The sequence below is a fragment of the Eurosta solidaginis genome, chromosome 1 (assembly GCF_040869045.1).
Source record: "Eurosta solidaginis isolate ZX-2024a chromosome 1, ASM4086904v1, whole genome shotgun sequence".
NCBI classification, from domain to species: Eukaryota; Metazoa; Arthropoda; class Insecta; order Diptera; family Tephritidae; genus Eurosta; species Eurosta solidaginis.
Window position 1 is genome coordinate 13,650,404 of NC_090319.1, and position 18,018 is coordinate 13,668,421.

The 18,018-nt window shown below is 39.0% G+C and overlaps 1 protein-coding gene across 1 annotated transcript in view; it reads left to right on the forward strand.

Moving 5' to 3' along the window:
- The window catches only part of LOC137249390 (RNA helicase aquarius), an 83,682-nt gene that overhangs the window by 63,207 nt on the left and 2,457 nt on the right, over positions 1-18,018 (forward strand). The window contains exons 5-10 of the mRNA XM_067780812.1: positions 9,012-9,837; positions 9,898-10,106; positions 10,189-10,649; positions 12,383-13,429; positions 15,123-15,294; positions 15,369-15,737. Coding sequence (XP_067636913.1) covers positions 9,012-9,837; positions 9,898-10,106; positions 10,189-10,649; positions 12,383-13,429; positions 15,123-15,294; positions 15,369-15,737 — 3,084 coding nt within the window. The remainder of the gene's footprint in view (positions 1-9,011; positions 9,838-9,897; positions 10,107-10,188; positions 10,650-12,382; positions 13,430-15,122; positions 15,295-15,368; positions 15,738-18,018) is intronic.

An 18,018-nucleotide genomic window follows, 5' to 3' on the forward strand; every position in this document is an offset into this window, starting at 1 on the left:
TGCAATGACTTTGCTAAAGCACCAAATACACCAAATACACGACACGAACATTTCCGCAAACATTCCGCAATCTTGTTCGCAGCTTTGGCCATACACCATACGAACTTTTGGCCGAACATTAGTTCTCTTTAAGACAGCGATGAATACGGACAACAATTGTGCTGCAGAAATATTGCTCGCTGTGGCAATTAAGCGTAAGAAAAAGAGAGAAGATCGCAAAAAAAGAATTTGGTGCAAAGAATGGTTTAAAAAACGAGCAGTTCTTGGACAAAGTGAGCTTATTAAAGAACTGGAATTCACGTCACAAAATGATTTTAAAAATTACGTTCGTATGAGCAAGGCAACATTTGACCAACTTTTACAAAAGAGTAGGAACATATTCATCCTCAGCACCAGCACCAGACTTCAAACTATCTCTTTTTTTTTGATTCACGCCGGTATTGCGCCCGCAAACTACTTATTTTTTTTATAACTGTATCCTTTGTGGCATCAGGATCTAGTTCTTTTAATTTTTCGATTAAAGTCGCATAATCATTATTCTTTTTGATTCTATTACAATAATCTTTGCTTTTTACTTGCCACAATGATGGCAAAGATTTATACATTTCAATATATTCACTCAGAAATTTTTTATTGTCCATTTTACTTTTCCGCGCACGTCTGTTCCGTTCAGAAATTACTACGATTATGAGCCATTTCGCCATACACGCGCGAACTGGCAAACACCACCATACACGACAGAAAAGGTCGCAGAAACATGACATAACGGGAATGTTCGCGGAAATGTTCGTGTCGTGTATTTGGCGCTTAATAGCCTACTGTTTAAGTATAGCTCATTGTTGTACCCGACAGATAATTCATTTAGTTTTATAAGAATATTTGGTTCTAAAACAAAAAACCGGTTCCAAAAAAGTAATTGGTTCCAAAAAAAGTTCTAGGCTCCAAATAAAAAACCGGTTAAAAAAAGAAATCAGTTCCAAAAAAATATTCCGCTCCAGATAGTAATCGGTTCCAAAAAATAATCGGTTTCAAAAAAGAGACTGGGTGAGAGCGGATATGTTTCCGCTTCCAAAAAAAGTAACCCGTTCCAAAAAAGTAGAAATTTTCAACAAGTAATCGGTTCCAAACAAGGTAATCGATTCCAAAAAAAGGAAACGTTCCACAATTATAAGCGATTCCAAACAAGTGGCCATTTCCCAAAAGTAACCGGTTGCAAAAACGGAACCGACTCCGAAAGGCATCTGCAAGGCAAATGAATTTTCACTGAGAAGCTTTTAATGCCAGAAATACACTCGGAGTGTTTGCCAAATCAATTCCGAGAGGTGACCCCGCCTAAAAAAATGTTTTTGTTTCTCATTTTAAACTTTTTTGTTTAAATTTTCGATATTGCTTTGACGGGGAGTTGAACCCACGATCTTCGGTGTGGCGGCCGCCTGAGGTTGCATACCTCGGAGTTATTTTGGCCTGTAAATAGAACTGGAACATACATGGCGAGGACAAGTCTAATGAGGTCAGTACTGCTCTCTACGTCTCTAAAGCAACCGTAGGCAAAACGTGGACATTAATGCCACACATAAAACCTACTTAATGTTAATGTAATGGTATCTACTTAAAATATCTTTCCCGCTCCGTAAGTAATAGGCTACCAAACCATTGCAGTGTCTTTCAGGCAGAATTTACAGTTGTTGTTGTTGTAGCAATGTTTCGCCCCACCTAATAGCTGCGACCGATCACAAATTGTCATCAATATCCTCTAACGGGAGTCCAAGGAAACTTGCTGTTTCGACAGGGGTGGACCATAATGAAAGGGGCGTTAGAGGCATTGGTTCCATATTACAATTAAAGAGATGGTTGGTGTCATGTGGGGACACATTGCAAGCGGGGCATACATTTTGTATGTCGGGGTTGATTCTGGATATGTAAGAACTTACAGTCATAAAGGATGCTGCTCGATGGCTACTATTCTAACATCTTACAAACATTGCTACGTACTCTGACATAAATGGCAACCGAACTAGGCTCTTGATAATTCTCAACCGCCTGTCCCTAGGTCCATTGGTCGAGATATTAACGGAACACTATCTAATGGGAATACCAGACGAACGCATGGGAACCCCAACGAATGAATTCTCTCGGAGCAGTAGATATGAATAAAAAATAGCGAGTGTTCAGTATTTTCTCTGCAGATGCCTATCTCTGGTCATGGCATGTATGAAATGTCTTAACAAGCACTTCATCGTTTAGCGGAACTTTGCTCTGCGGTAATTGAAGGCATCCTTAACTACATTAGACGTAAGCAAGAGGGCAATAGTTCATTTAGTGGTATGACAATGGGCCTAATGGGCTGGCCTAAGTGTGCCCCATAGCCTTGTTAGCGGGGTAGCCACTGTAACCTGACCTACCCTAGCACAAAAATATTCTGTTATCATTGCAGCTGCTGACCCAATTCCACCAATAAAACTCAATCAAAGTAAATATTGCTTTAACTCACTTTTATCCACCTCTCTTTCATCCTTCGCTCAACCGCCAAAAAAGTGCTTGAAAACTTTTTCCATATCACTCCAAACGATCGTTGACTGAAAATGCAAAACTTTGCTTAAGACGAAAATAGAAAAAAGAAATCTGGTGTTGTCCAAAAACTCTGAAGCTCAATTTCTTCAATATCTTCCTAAACTTTTACGATTTTGTGCGCTATAATTTTGATAAATATTAAATTGGCGCTTAATGTGCGCCCAAGTTTCCACAAGTTAGTTATGCTTTGCATTTATCGGTTGCCATCGCCAAGGAGCTATTGTGCCCTATATTTTTCTTAATAGCAGTACATACCTACGCAACAATCAACTTCCGTATTTGTGGCGCACTCAGATATTAACTTTTCATGTACTGTGTTTGGTGAAGCCTCAACGTCAGTGGGCCGCACGCAGTTCACATGCAGAATGTGTTCGAGATTTCCCAAAATCGTTTACATGGAGCATACGCGCATGACTACCAGCTCATAGTACAAAGGATTATATAGAGTTGGTGGTTTGCAGCGCGTGCCGTGTAATTGCTAGCTTTTAAAACGCTTGTCTTACTTCTAAATTTCCTCCTATTACCCAACACTCTATCATCCACAACCGCAGATCCCGCAAACTGCCACCACAATACAAGTCGCAAGCACTTCATTTGTTTATGGTGGTGTTGGTTCATCGATTTATTGTTGTTGCTTTGTTGTGGTGGCGTTGTGACACGAGATATCGAATTGCTGAGCTTTTTTGACTGTGCGTCAGCACATAGTTACCCAGTACCGTTACTCGTACTACAGTTACTCCTGCTAACATACATACGAGATTGTGCTGGTGTATTGTGACCTGTTTTTTGTTTTGTTGTGCTGCCGACATTTGATTGTTGCAAACAAACCGAATCGTTCACGGATGTTATTAAAGCAGGTGTTTTAAGCTGAGGCTTTTCGTTTTTTTTCGTACACGAAGTATTTTGTTCTTGCATTAACAACATTCGGTACAATTCTTCGCATTATGGTTAATTTAACCGAGTTTATGTCATGAGAACGGATTTGTTTAGTAATTTCAACAGAAGAGAAACAGTTGGTCGCAACAGTATTCTGTAAAAATAACAGATTCCCGGTCAATATAAATGATTTTCCTCTTAAAAGAACTGATTTCATTAGTCATTTGAACAGCGCACAACTGTTAATACTACGCAAATCATCGCCTAATTTAAAAGAGAAACTTACACTCACAGTACTCACTTCTTTCTTCTTATGATGATGGTGCCACAGAAATCTCTGTCATATCAACAGCATTCTTTGTTATTGACGGAAATTTGTTATTTTAACAGTTTTCATTGGTATTCTTAGGATTGTCACCCTAAAAAATAAAAAATTGTGAAATGAACAGAGCTATGACATACGTATGATGACGTTTTTTTTTATACTCAGTTGAGCAGAGCTCACAGAGTATATTAACTTTGATTGGACAACGGTTGGTTGTACAGGTATACAGGAATCGAGATAGATATAGACTTCCATATATCAAAATCATCAGTATCGAAAAAAAATTTGATAGAGCCATGTCCGTCCGTCCGTCCGTCTGTCCGTTAACACGATAACTTGAGTAAATTTTGAGGTATCTTGATGAAATTTGGTATGTAGATTCCTGGGCACTCATCTCAGATCGCTGTTTAAAATGAACGATATCGGACTATTACCACGCCCACTTTTTCGATATCGAAAATTTCGAAAAACCGAAAAAATGCGATAATTCATTTCCAAAGGCGGTTAAAGCGATGAAACTTGGTGGATGGGTTGACGTTATGACGCAGAATATAACATTAGTAAGATTTTGGACAATGGGCGTGGCACCGCCCACTTTTACAAGAAGGTAATTTAAAAGTTTTGCAAGCTGTAATTTGGCAGTCGTTGAAGATATCATGATGAAATTTGGCAGGAACGTTACTACTATTACTATATATGTGCTTAATAAAAATTAGCAAAATTGGATGAAGAACACGCCCACTTTTTAAAAAAAATTTTTCTAAAATTCAAATTTTAACAAAAAATTTAATATCTTTACTGTATGTAAGTAAATTAAGTCAAAATTCAACTCCAGTAATGATATGATGCAACAAAATACAATAATAAAAGAAAATTTCAAAATGGGCGTGGCTCCGCCCATTTTCATTTAGTTTGTCTAGAATACTTTTAATGCCATAAGTCGAACAAACATTTACCAATCCTTCTCAAATTTGGTAGGGGCATAGATTCTATGACGGTAACTGTTCTCTGTGAAAATGGGCGAAATCGGTGGAAGCCACGCCCAGTTTTTATACACAGTCCACCGTCTGTCCTTCCGCTCGGCCGTTAACACAATAACTTGAGCAAAAACCGATATATCTTTACTAAACTTAGCCCACGTACTTATCTGAACTCCCTTTATCTTGGTATAAAAAATGGCCGAAATCCGACCATAACCACGCCCACTTTATCGATATCGAAAATTACGAAAAATGAAAAAAATGCCATAATTCTATACCAAATACGAAAAAAGGGATGAAACATTGTAACTGGATTGGTTTATTGACGCAAAATATAACTTTGGAAAAACTTTGTAAAATGGGTGTGACACCTACCATATTAAGTAGAAGAAAATGAAAAAGTTCTAAAAGGCGAAATCAACAGCCCTTGGAATCTTGGCAGGAATACTGTTAGTGGTATTGCATATATAAATAAATTAGCAGTACCCGACAGATGATTTTCTGGATCACCTGGTCCACATTTTGGTCGATATCGCGAGAACGCCTTCACATATACATCTAAGGGCCACTCGCTTTTAAAACCCTCATTAATACCTTTAATTTGATATCCATATCGTACAAACACATTCTAGAGTCACCCCTGACCCACCCTAATGGCGATATCTCGAAAAGGCGTCCACCTATAGACCTAATGCCCACTCCCTCTTAAAATGCTCAGTAACACCTTTCGTTTGATACCCATATCGCACAAACATTCTAGAGTCACCCCTGGCCCACCCTAATGGCGATATCTCGAAAAGGCGTCCACCTATAGACCTAATGTCCACTCCCCCTTAAAATGCTCAGTAACACCTTTCGTTTGATACCCATATCGTACAAACATTCTAGAGTCACCCCTGGCCTACCCTAATGGCGATATCTCGAAAATGCGTCCACCTATAGACCTAATGCCCACTCCCTCTTAAAATGCTCAGTAACACCTTTCGTTTGATACCCATATCGTACAAACATTCTAGAGTCACCCCTGGCCCACCCTAATGGCGATATCTCGAAAAGGCGTCCACCTATAGACCTAATGCCCACTCCCTCTTAAAATGCTCAGTAACACCTTTTGTTTGATACCCATATCGCACAAACATTTTAGAGTCACCCTTGGTCCACCTTTATGGCGATATCTCGAAAAGGCGTCCACCTATAGAACTAAGGATTACTCCCTTTTAAAATACTCATTACCACCTTTCATTTGATACCCATATCGTACAAACACATTCTAGAGTCACCCTGGCCCACCCTAATGGCGATATCTCGAAAAGGCGTCCCTCTATAGACCTAATGCCCACTCCCTCTTAAAATGCTCAGTAACACCTTTCGTTTGATACCCATATTGTACAAACATTCTAGAGTCACCCTTGGTCCACCTTTATGGCGATATCTCGAAAAGGCGTCCACCTATAGAACTAAGGATTACTCCCTTTTAAAATACTCATTACCACCTTTCATTTGATACCCATATCGTACAAACACATTCTAGAGTCACCCCTGCCCACCCTAATGGCGATATCTCGAAAAGGCGTGCACCTATAGACCTAATGCCCACTCCCTCTTAAAATGCTCAGTAACACCTTTCGTTTGATACCCATATCGTACAGACATTCTAGAGTCAACCCTGGCCCACCCTAATGGCGATATCTCGAAAAGGCGTCCACCTATAGACCTAATGCCCACTCCCTCTTAAAATGCTTAGTAACACCTTTCGTTTGATACCCATATCGTACAAACATTCTAGAGTCACCCTTGGTCCACCTTTATGGCGATATCTCGAAAAGGCGTCCACCTATAGAACTAAGGATTACTCCCTTTTAAAATACTCATTACCACCTTTCATTTGATACTCATATCGTACAAACACATTCTAGAGTCACCCCTGGCCCACCCTAATGGCGATATCTCGAAAAGGCGTCCACCTATAGACCCAATGCCCACTCCCTCTTAAAATGCTCAGTAACACCTTTCGTTTGATACCCATATCGTACAAACATTCTAGAGTCACCATTGGTCCACCTTTATGGCGATATCTCGAAAAGGCGTCCACCTATAGAACTAAGGATTACTCCCTTTTAAAATTCTCATTACCACCTTTCATTTGATACCCATATCGTACAAACACATTCTAGAGTCACCCCTGGCCCACCCTAATGGCGATATCTCGAAAAGGCGTCCACCTATAGACCTAATGCCCACTCCCTCTTAAAATGCTCAGTAACACCTTTCGTTTGATACCCATATCGTACAAACATTCTAGAGTCACCCTTGGTCCACCTTTATGGCGATATCTCGAAAAGGCGTCCACCTATAGAACTAAGGATTACTCCCTTTTAAAATACTCATCACCGCCTTTCATTTGATACCCATATCGTACAAACACTTTCTAGAGTCACCCCTGGCCCACCCTAATGGCGATATTTCGAAAAGGCGTCCACCTATAGACCTAATGCCCACTCCCTTTTAAAATGCTCAGTAACACCTTTCGTTTGATACCCATATCGTACAAACATTCTAGTGTCACCCCTGGCGCACCCTAATGGCGACATCTCGAAAAGGCGTCCACCTATAGACCTAATGCCCACTCCCTCTTAAAATGCTCAGTAACACCTTTCATTTGATTCCCATATCGTACAAACACATTCTAGAGTCACCCCTGGTCCACCTTTATGGCGATATCTCGAAACGGCGTCCACCTATGGAACTAAGGATCACTCCCTTTGAAAATACTCATTAACACCTTTCATTTGATACCCATATCGTATAAACATATTCTAGAGTCACCCCTGGTCCACCTTTATGGCGATTTCTCGAAAAGGCGTTCACCTATAGAACTAAAACCATTTCCCTTTTAAAATACTCTTTACCACCTTTCATTTGATACCCATATCGTACAAACACATTCTAGAGTCACCCCTGGCCCACCTTAATGGCGATATCTCGAAAAGGCGTCCACCGATAGACCTAAGGCCCGCTCCCTCTTAAAATGCTCAGTAACACCTTTCATTTGATACCCATATCGTACAAACAAATTCTAGAGTCAGCCCTGGTCCACCTTTATGGCAATATCCCTAAATGGCGTCCATCCATAGAACTATGGCCTACTCTCTCTTAAAATACTCTTTAATACCTTCCATTTGATACACATGTCATACAACCACATTCCAGGGTTACCCTAGGTTCATTTTCCTACATGGTGATTTTCCTTATTTTGTCTCCATAGCTCTCAACTGAGTATGTAATGTTCGGTTACACCCGAACTTAGCCTTCCTTACTTGTTTTATTATAATTTTTTTTTTGATGAATTCATAATCAACAATTCGAGCAGCTATTTTATGCGATGGATAAAAATTTACAGGTTGAATTGGTCCGTAATTCGGTTCATTTTACTATTTTACATCCTAATAGTTAACTTTTTCCGACTCGACCTCGGTGGTGATCTTTGTTTATGATGACCCAACGTATCCATATTTCGCTGCTGCCACCGGTGGATTTCGAGAGAATTTCTTTCTAAGCCCAAGCATCAACGCTAACATGCCAACCCAATATAAACGCACGCAAGCATGAGATGCCGAATAGTTTTAGGGATTAACAGAGTTAATCGCCCATGCTAGTAAGCTTTCTTCATGAATGCTTTAATTACATTTTATTGATATTGGAAGTATGGATGTCCAAACGTCAAACACAAACAAGCGGCACCCGTTTTCTACAAGAAATAGCGCCGAATCGGGAGCTTTTAATGTGCTTTCGGAGCAGAAACTTTAAGAATCAACTCCTGATTACTTTCCGGATAATATCAATAATCTTCCATGATCATATCAGGATAATTTTCGGATAATTGAAAGGTAATATCTGCATTGTTTTTGGGATAATTCCGAGACTATTTCGTTGTCATTTCGATACTGTTTTTATGATGGTTTTGGGGCTAATTCAGGATCCTTCCTACACTATTTCGAATTATTTCCTATTTATTTGATTGTATTCAGGATTATTTCGGGGCTATTTTTACACCAATTATCTCTAGATTATGTTGTCTTAAGGACCATCGTGAGACTATGTTTGGGAACCTCGAAAATTTAAATAATTTTTCATTTATGAGAGGTTCGCACGGCTTATGAACTTTGTGAGCTTTCATGACTGGTGCTTATATAATTTTTCTAAGACGCATTTTTTTACAATAAAATAAAAATTATGTGCATTGTTCTCTTTCCATGCAGCTTCTCGATATGCTGAAATTTTATACACGCTTCGAAATTAGCGACGTCACCGGTGACTCACTCACCGATCATCAGATGACACAGCTACACTATAAAAAAATCACTTCACTACAACGTGCTGCTTTCGCCAAGTTTCCCGATCTACGCCTATTCGCATTATCGAATGTCGCAAATGTCGACACTCGTGATTCTCTACAACGTCACTTTGGCGCTCTAAATGCTGCGGCACTCAAAGCAATTGCTTCGTTTTTGAATTTGGTACCCGAAGTACTAGAACCACCTTTTCAATGGCATCGTCTCGATGATGAGTTTCTCAAGGAACTTTTGATAACACGACACGAGCGCCGTTGCTCACAACTGGAAGCACTCAATGAGATGCCACTATATCCCACAGAAGATATTATTTGGGATGAAAATATTGTACCATCTGAATATTTTTCGGGTGAAGGTTGTTTAGCTTTGCCGAAGTTGAATTTACAATTTCTCACATTGCACGATTATTTGTTACGTAATTTTAATCTCTTTCGTTTGGAATCTACTTATGAGATACGACAAGATATCGAGGATGCTGTAAGTCGTATGCTACCATGGCAATCGGAGGATGGTGATGTGGTTTTTGGTGGTTGGGCGCGAATGGCGCTACCAATCGCCTCATTCGCTGTGGTAGAGGTAACAAAGCCACATATTGGCGAAAGAAAACCTTCGAGGGTGCGCGCTGATGTTTCGGTAACATTGTCGGTACGCAAAGAAATCAAGGAAGAATGGGAGAATTTGCGTAAGCATGATGTTTGTTTTCTAATAACAGTTAAGCCAACAAAGCCTTATGGTGAGTAAACCTCAAAGTATACTAAGTATTCTGAAAATTTATTTTGCATCTTTCTTGAAGGTACCAAATATAATGCACGTGAGCCATTCATACCACAAGTTGGCCTAGTTTATGTGCGTGGCTGTGAGGTGGAAGGTATGTTAGATGCAAATGGACGTGTTATTGAAGATGGCCCGGAACCAAGACCGCTCTTGCCTGGTGAACAACGTACCTACCGTGTTTGGTTGGACTCAAATCAATACCGACTAGATATGGATAGTTTGCAGGAAGTGAGTAGAATATTTTAAGATATACATACATAAATTATTTGTTTAAATAAATAATAACATTTGTCATCTTGCGAATTTGAAGGGATCCGATGATGTTTATGAAAGTTTTAACATTATAATGCGTCGCAAACCTAAGGAGAATAATTTCAAAGCTGTTTTGGAGACTATAAGACATTTGATGAATACAGAATGTGTAGTGCCGCCTTGGTTGCATGACTTACTACTTGGCTATGGCGATCCAGGTGCGGCACATTATTCCCAAATGCCAAATCAGGAGCGCAGCTTAGATTTCAATGATACGTTTTTGAATATTGATCATCTGCAAAATAGCTTCCCTGGCTACGAAATCAAATGTGAGGCACCCCAGCAAGAACGCGTTCCTCCCTTCCGCTTGATATTTAAAGATGTACTCGAAGAAAAAGATAAGGCGGTGGAAGCTCAGGAGGAGAGTGAGCAAGCGAAGCCAGCATTAGAGAAGGTTATTATTGTGCAGCCATATGCGCCCGAAAGTCGTGGCCCTTATGTAGCAAATAAGCCGAAACAGTAAGTAATAGTGATAATTGTATATATACCTAGATGTGTTTAGCATAAGTTAGGAATAACAAGTAAGGAAGGCTAAGTTCGGGTGTAACCGAACATTACATACTCAGCTGAGAGCTTTGGAGACAAAATAAGAGAAAATCACCATGTAGGAAAATTAACCTAGGGTAACCCTGGAATGTGTTTGTGTGACATTGCTATCAAATGGAAGGTAATATAGAGTATTTTAAAAGGGAGTGGCCCATAGTTCTACAGGTGGACCAGGAGTGACCCTATAATGCGTTTGTACGATATGGGTATCAAATTAAAGGTATTAATGAGGGTTTTAAAAGGGAGTGAACCTTAGTTGTATATGTGAAAGCGTTTTCGAGATATCGGATCAGGGTGACCCAGAACATCATCTGTCGGGTGCCGCTAATTCATTTATATATGTAATACCACGAACAGTATTCCTGTCATGATTCCAAGGGCTTTGGATTTCGCCCTGCAGAACTTTTTCATTTTCTTCTACTTAATATGGTAGATGTCACACCCATTTTACAAAGTTTTTCCAAAGTTATAATTTGCGTCAAAAAACCAATCCAATCACCATGTTTCATCCCTTTTTTCGTATTTGGTATGTAGTTATGGCATTTTTTATCATTTTTCGAAATTCGAATTTCGCCCATTTTTAATACCAAGATAAAGTGAGTTCAGATAATTATGTGAACCTAGTTTAGTAAAGATATATCGATTTTTGGTCAAGGTATCGTGTTAACGACCGAGCGGAAAGACAGACGGTCGACTGTGTATAAAAACTGGGCGTGGCTTCAACCGATTTCGCCCATTTTCACAGAAAACAGATATCGTCATAGAAGCTATGCCCTTACCAAATTTCACAAGAATTGGTAAATTTTTGTTGCGCTGGCATTAAAAGTATTCTAGACAATTTAAATGAAAAAGGGCGGAGCCACGCCCAATTTGAAATTTTATTTTATTTTTGTATTTTGTTGCACCATATCACTATTGGAGTTGAATATTGACATAATTTACTCATATACTGTAAAGATATTAGACTTTTTGTTAAAATTTGACTTTTAAAATGATTTTTTTTAAAAAGTGGACGTGTTCGTTATCCGATTTTGCTAATTTTTATTTAGCACACATATAGTAGTAGGAGTAACGCTCCTGCCAAATTTCATCATGATATCTTCAACGACTGCCAAATTACGGCTTGCAAAACTTTTAAATTACCTTCTTTTAAAATTAGGCGGTGCCACGCCCATTGTCCAAGATTTTACTAATTTTCTTTTCTGCGTCATAAAGTCAACCCACCTACCAAGTTTCATCGCTTTATCAGTCCTTGGTAATGAATTATCGCAGTTTTTTGGTTTTTCGAAATTTTCGATATCGAAAAAGTGGGCATGGTTATATCCGATTCCGTTCATTTTAAATAGACATGGCTAAATGAATTTCTTTTTACGCCCAGATCATTTTGATATATAGAAGTCTATATCTATCTCGATTAGTTTATGCCGTTACAGTGTTCCGTTATGCGAACAAAACTAATATACTCTGCGAGCTCTGCTCAGCATTAGTTTTGTGTTTAGATTGAACATTTCTGAAAAAAGTTTTGAGAAATGCCGACTGACGATGCCCGCTCTTATTAAAGAGATGCCTTCGTATGCATAATAGTATATCAAAGCTACCGAATTAAGCCTTTTTCACTCACTAAATTTGTATTTCTCCAATTATAGAAATACCGTGCGCTTTACGCCGACTCAACTGGAAGCTATACGCGCTGGTATGCAACCCGGCCTCACACTTGTCGTCGGTCCACCAGGTACGGGTAAAACCGATGTGGCTGTGCAAATCATATCAAATCTCTATCATAATCATCCCAATCAACGTACGCTGATCGTAACACATTCCAATCAGGCGCTTAATCAACTTTTTGAAAAAATTATGGCTTTAGACATTGATGAACGTCATTTATTACGTTTGGGCCATGGCGAAGAGGCATTAGAAACAGAAAAAGATTTTAGTCGTTATGGACGCGTCAATTATGTACTCACACAACGTTTGAAGTTACTCAAAAAAGTGCAAAAATTACAAGAATCACTTAATGTGCTCGGCGACAACGCATACACCTGCGAAACTGCGGGATATTTCTATCTTTACAATGTGGTAGCACGTTGGGAAAAATTCCTTACACAAGCCAATGCTCTGCAAGCAGCTGCTAGCGATCCCACTGTTTGGCGTACCGTCTTCGAGAAAGATTTTCCATTTTCGCGGTTTTTCGCAGATGCACCACAACCCTTATTTAAGGGCGACACCTATGATGATTATATGGAAATTGCAAAATCTTGTTTCCGTTATATAACGCATATATTCACAGAATTGGAAGAGTTTCGCGCTTTTGAGTTATTACGCACCGGTTTAGATCGCTCAAAGTATTTGTTGGTAAAAGAAGCAAAAATTATAGCAATGACTTGTACGCATGCAGCACTGAAGCGTAAAGAATTGGTTAATTTGGGTTTTCGTTATGACAACATTTTAATGGAAGAGTCAGCGCAAATTTTGGAAATTGAGACATTCATACCGTTATTATTACAAAATCCGCTCGATGGTTATAATCGTTTGAAGCGTTGGATTATGATTGGGGATCATCATCAATTGCCGCCTGTCATTAAAAATATGGCATTCCAAAAGTATTCGAATATGGAACAAAGTTTATTTACGCGTTTAGTAAGATTAGGTGTGCCCACTGTGGATTTGGATGGACAAGGACGTGCCAGGTCCAGGTGAGTTGATTATATATATTTTTTTTTTGCATACCTACGTATGTATACCCTCTTTAGGGGTTAGTGTTACCGAAATAGCCTTGCGTTGTCGGATTTGAATTCAGCTATTGCTAGATTCAGTAATATATCGAGGGCCGTGCGTACGATTTGTTGTGATCATGAGGAATATTCTACTTCTTTTCCAACTGTCTTTGAGAAAAGGGCAAATGTATATGAGAACAGATCAAAAACATTAATAAAATATTTTTTGGAAAAACATATTATATCCATAACTCATTCACGGTACTACGACTTTCAGTTGTAGGGCGCCTGATATATGTGACAGCAAAGGAGGGTACCCCACAGAGAACCCCTAAAGTCCTCCTCAGTTTGTTGCCGTCATTTGGCAGTCTAAGTCGCATTAAGCAGTACTTAAAGAAGGAGTTAAAGTTGACATAGTTATAACGCCATAGTCATAACCATATTTTTACTTATCCATAGCAAAGTGGCATCAGTTATTGGTATCTTACTCTAAAAATCGTGAAAATTTCATAAAAATGAAGAAAACGCAAAAAATTACAAACATGTACCACAAAAAATAAGTATCTTAGTCAAAACGTATCTAAAAGAATAAATAAAATCTACAAAAAGTTAATAAATCCTCCAACTCAAATATTTTTAGGTTATGGATATGGCGAAAAACCAAAAACTAATTGGTTGGCTATGATATTGTTATGGCTTTAGCGTTAAGGTCTAATTATACTAACAGCGCATTGCATGACAAAACAGTACATAGCATATGAAACATAGACCTGATTATACTTTACGTAGCGTACGTAGACTATCGCTGACAAAGGCAAACAGACACACAAATAAAGTTAGTATTTAAAAAATATACACAAACTCAAGCAAGCAATATGGTTTACTCTGAGAGTGATGCTCATTTTTCCACTCTTTGCAATAACAATGTTAACAGCACGAAGAGTGAGAGTCGCGCGCATAGCGCATACATGGAAATCAAAATTCAGCAGACTTTCATGCAGTGCACTGCTTAGTCTAATCAAGCACACGCAAATCCCATTGAACAGATATTGTTTGTGAGAGCAATGTTGTTGTGCCCTGCTATGCTATGTAAGTATAATTGACCTTTTATGGTATGGCACCATTAATCGATTACATAAGGTTGGTTCGATCAGCTGTGTTATCTGGTTATGGTTATGTCATCATTAACTGGCCCTTTAATCGATTACATTGTTTTCCATAAGGTTGGTTTGATCATCTGTTTCATCTGATTATGGTTAAGTCACCACTAACTGGCCCTTAAGTGCTATACTGCTTTAAAACTCTTGAGTGAAAATGACTACTTACTAGATTCAGCCCTTTATGAAAGCCGCCTGAAGACTTAAAGAAGCCTAAATTTTCTCAGTCAAATACTTTCCAAAACCCATTTAAAACGAACAATCGTTCCTAAGGTTTGATCAACGTGATATTCTATAGCGACGTGGTTAATATCACCATTTTCTCATCAGGTATCATGCTTTCTTAAGTATTTGTGCTCGAGCTTTAGCGACTCTGCTGAAAGAAAAGTGGACTTTTATTCTTATTGAGGCTTTAAAAGAACTTTTTTTGATTCAATTAAGTCCCATTTTTTTGCAGAAACTAGCCACTGCAATCTGACCTCATTTATTTTTTAATTGTTCTTATTTCCATTTAGTATCTGCTCCTTATACAAGTGGCGCTATAAGAAGTTGGATGATCTTTCACATATTTTGGAACGCCTAGAGTACCGCAATGCAAATGCAGGATTTGTTCATGATTATCAGCTTATCAATGTCGAGGATTTCAATGGCGTCGGCGAAACAGAGCCAAATCCGTTTTTCTATCAAGTAATGTAGTTTATTGCCTTTACCACGTCACATTTCCTTAAAATTTGTTTATTTGTAAATTACCTAACTCACAGAATCTCGCCGAAGCTGAGTATGTAGTCGCCGTTTATATGTATATGCGTTTGTTGGGCTATCCTGCCGAAAAAATATCTATATTAACAACATATAACGGCCAAAAGCATTTGATACGTGATGTGATCAACTCACGTTGTGGTAATAACCCACTTATCGGGTGGCCATACAAAGTCACCACTGTGGACAAATATCAGGGTCAACAAAACGATTACATACTAATTTCATTGGTACGCACGAAGGCGGTGGGACATTTACGCGATGTACGTCGCTTGGTGGTAGCAATGAGTCGTGCCCGCTTAGGCTTATATATTTTTGGACGTGTGGCATTGTTTAAAAACTGTTTTGAATTGCAGCAAACATTCAAATTGGTAAGTTACAAAACGCACAATTTTTTTTTAATTGCTTATGGAGCTTTTCGTCCATTTTTTACTCATACGCGTGACAGAATATTGTTCGTATATCGGCCTCTGCTTCGAGATCTTGCACTGTTGTGAAAAACCTTGTTTTGTTTTTCGTGTTATTTCCGTAGAAGTGCTAACTCAATTCAATTTGTTAATGAGTGCATCGTAGTAATCAATTACATGTTGCAAAAGCTTCCCTGTTCTGGTTCTCTGGGAACTTTGAGGTATATTTTTTACTCAGCTATACGGCATAAACTAATCGAGATATATATAGACTTCTATATATCAAAATGATCTGGGCGAAAAAAGAAATTCATTTAGCCATGTCCATCCGTCCGTCCGTTAACACGATAACTTCAGTAAAGTTTGACATATTTTAATGAAATTTGGTATGTAAGTTCCTGGGCACTCATCTCAAAATGAACGAAATCGGACTATAACCACGCCCACTTTTTCTATATCGAAATTTTCAAAAAACCGAAAAGTGCGATAATTCATTACCAAAGACGGATAAAGCGATGAAAGTTGGTAGGTAGATTGACCTTATGACGCAGAATAAAAAAATTAGTAAAATTTTGGACAATGGCCACCAAATGGCACCGCCCACTTTTAAGAGAAGGTAATTTAAAAGTTTTGCAAGCTGTAATTTGGCAGCCGTTGAAGATATCATGATGAAATTTGACAGGAACGTTACTCCTATTCCTATATGTGTGCTAAACAAAAATTAGCAAAATCGGATGACGAACAAAACATTTAAAAAATTGAATATCTTTACAGTATATAAGTAAATTATGTGAACATTCAACTCCAGTAATGATATGGTGCAACAAAATACAAAAATAAAAGAAAATTTCAAAATGAGCGTGGCTCCGCCCTTTTTCATTTAATTTGTCTAGAATACTTTTAATGCCATAAGTCGAACAAAAATTTACCAATCTTTTTGAAATTTGGTAGGTGCATAGCTACCCCGGTAATTGCTTTTTGTGAAAATGGGCGAAATCGGTAGAAGCCACGCCCAGTTTTTATACACAGTCTACCGTCCGTCTTTCCTCTTAGCCGTTAACACGATACGCACGTACTTATCTGAGCTCACTTTATCTTGGTATTAAAAATGGGCTAAATCCGACTATGACCACGCCCACTTTTTCGATATCGAAAAAAGAAAAAATGCCATAATTCTATACCAAATATGAAAAAAGGGATGAAACATGGTAATTGGATTGGTTTTTTGACGCAAAATATAACTTTAGAAAAAACTTTGTAAAATGGCTGTGACACCTACCATATTAAGTAGAAGAAAATGAAAAAGTTCTCCAGGGCTAAATCAAAGGCCTTGGAATCTTGGCAGGAATACTGTTCGTGGTATTACATACATAATTAAATTAGCGGTACCCGACGGATGATGATCTGTTGTTGTTGTTGTTGTTGTTGCGATAAGGTTGCTCCCCGAAGGCTTTGAGGAGTGTTATCGATGTGATGGTCCTTTGCCGGATACAGATCCGGTACGCTCCGGTACCACAGCACCATTAAGGTGCTAGCCCGACCATCTCGGTAACGATTTATGTGGCCACATTAAACCTTCAGACCATCCCCTCCCTCCCCACCCTCAAGTTCCATGAGGAGCTTGGGGTCGCCAGAGCCTCGTCTGTTAGTGAAACAGGATTCGCCGCGGATAGGTGAGGTTGACAATTAGGTTTGGAGAAGCTATATATTGCGCTGGCAACCTGAGGGGTTGCGCTACACACCCCTTGAATCTGGTATTTTAGTCGCCTCTTACGACAGGCATATGATGATCTGGGTCACACTGGTCCACATTTTGGTCGATATCTCGAAAACGCCAAATGTAACGTGTGACGTGTGTGTTAAAACCCTCATTAACACCTTTCATTTGGTACCCATATCGTACAAACACATTATAGGGTCACCCCTGGTCCACGTTTATGGCGATATCTCGAAAAGGCGTCCACCTGTGGAACTCTTTAATACCTTCCATTTGATACCCATGTCATACAAACATATTCCAGGGTTACCCTAGGTTAATTTTCCTACATAGTGATTCCCCCTTATTTTGTCTCCAAAGCTATCAGCTGAGTATGTAATGTTCGGTTACACCTGAACTTAGCCTTGTTGTTGTTGTTGTTGTAGCGATAAGGTTGCTCCCCGAAGGCTTTGGGGAGTGTTATCGATGTGATGGTCCTTTGCCGGATACAGATCCGGTACGCTCCGGTACCACAGCACCATTAAGGTA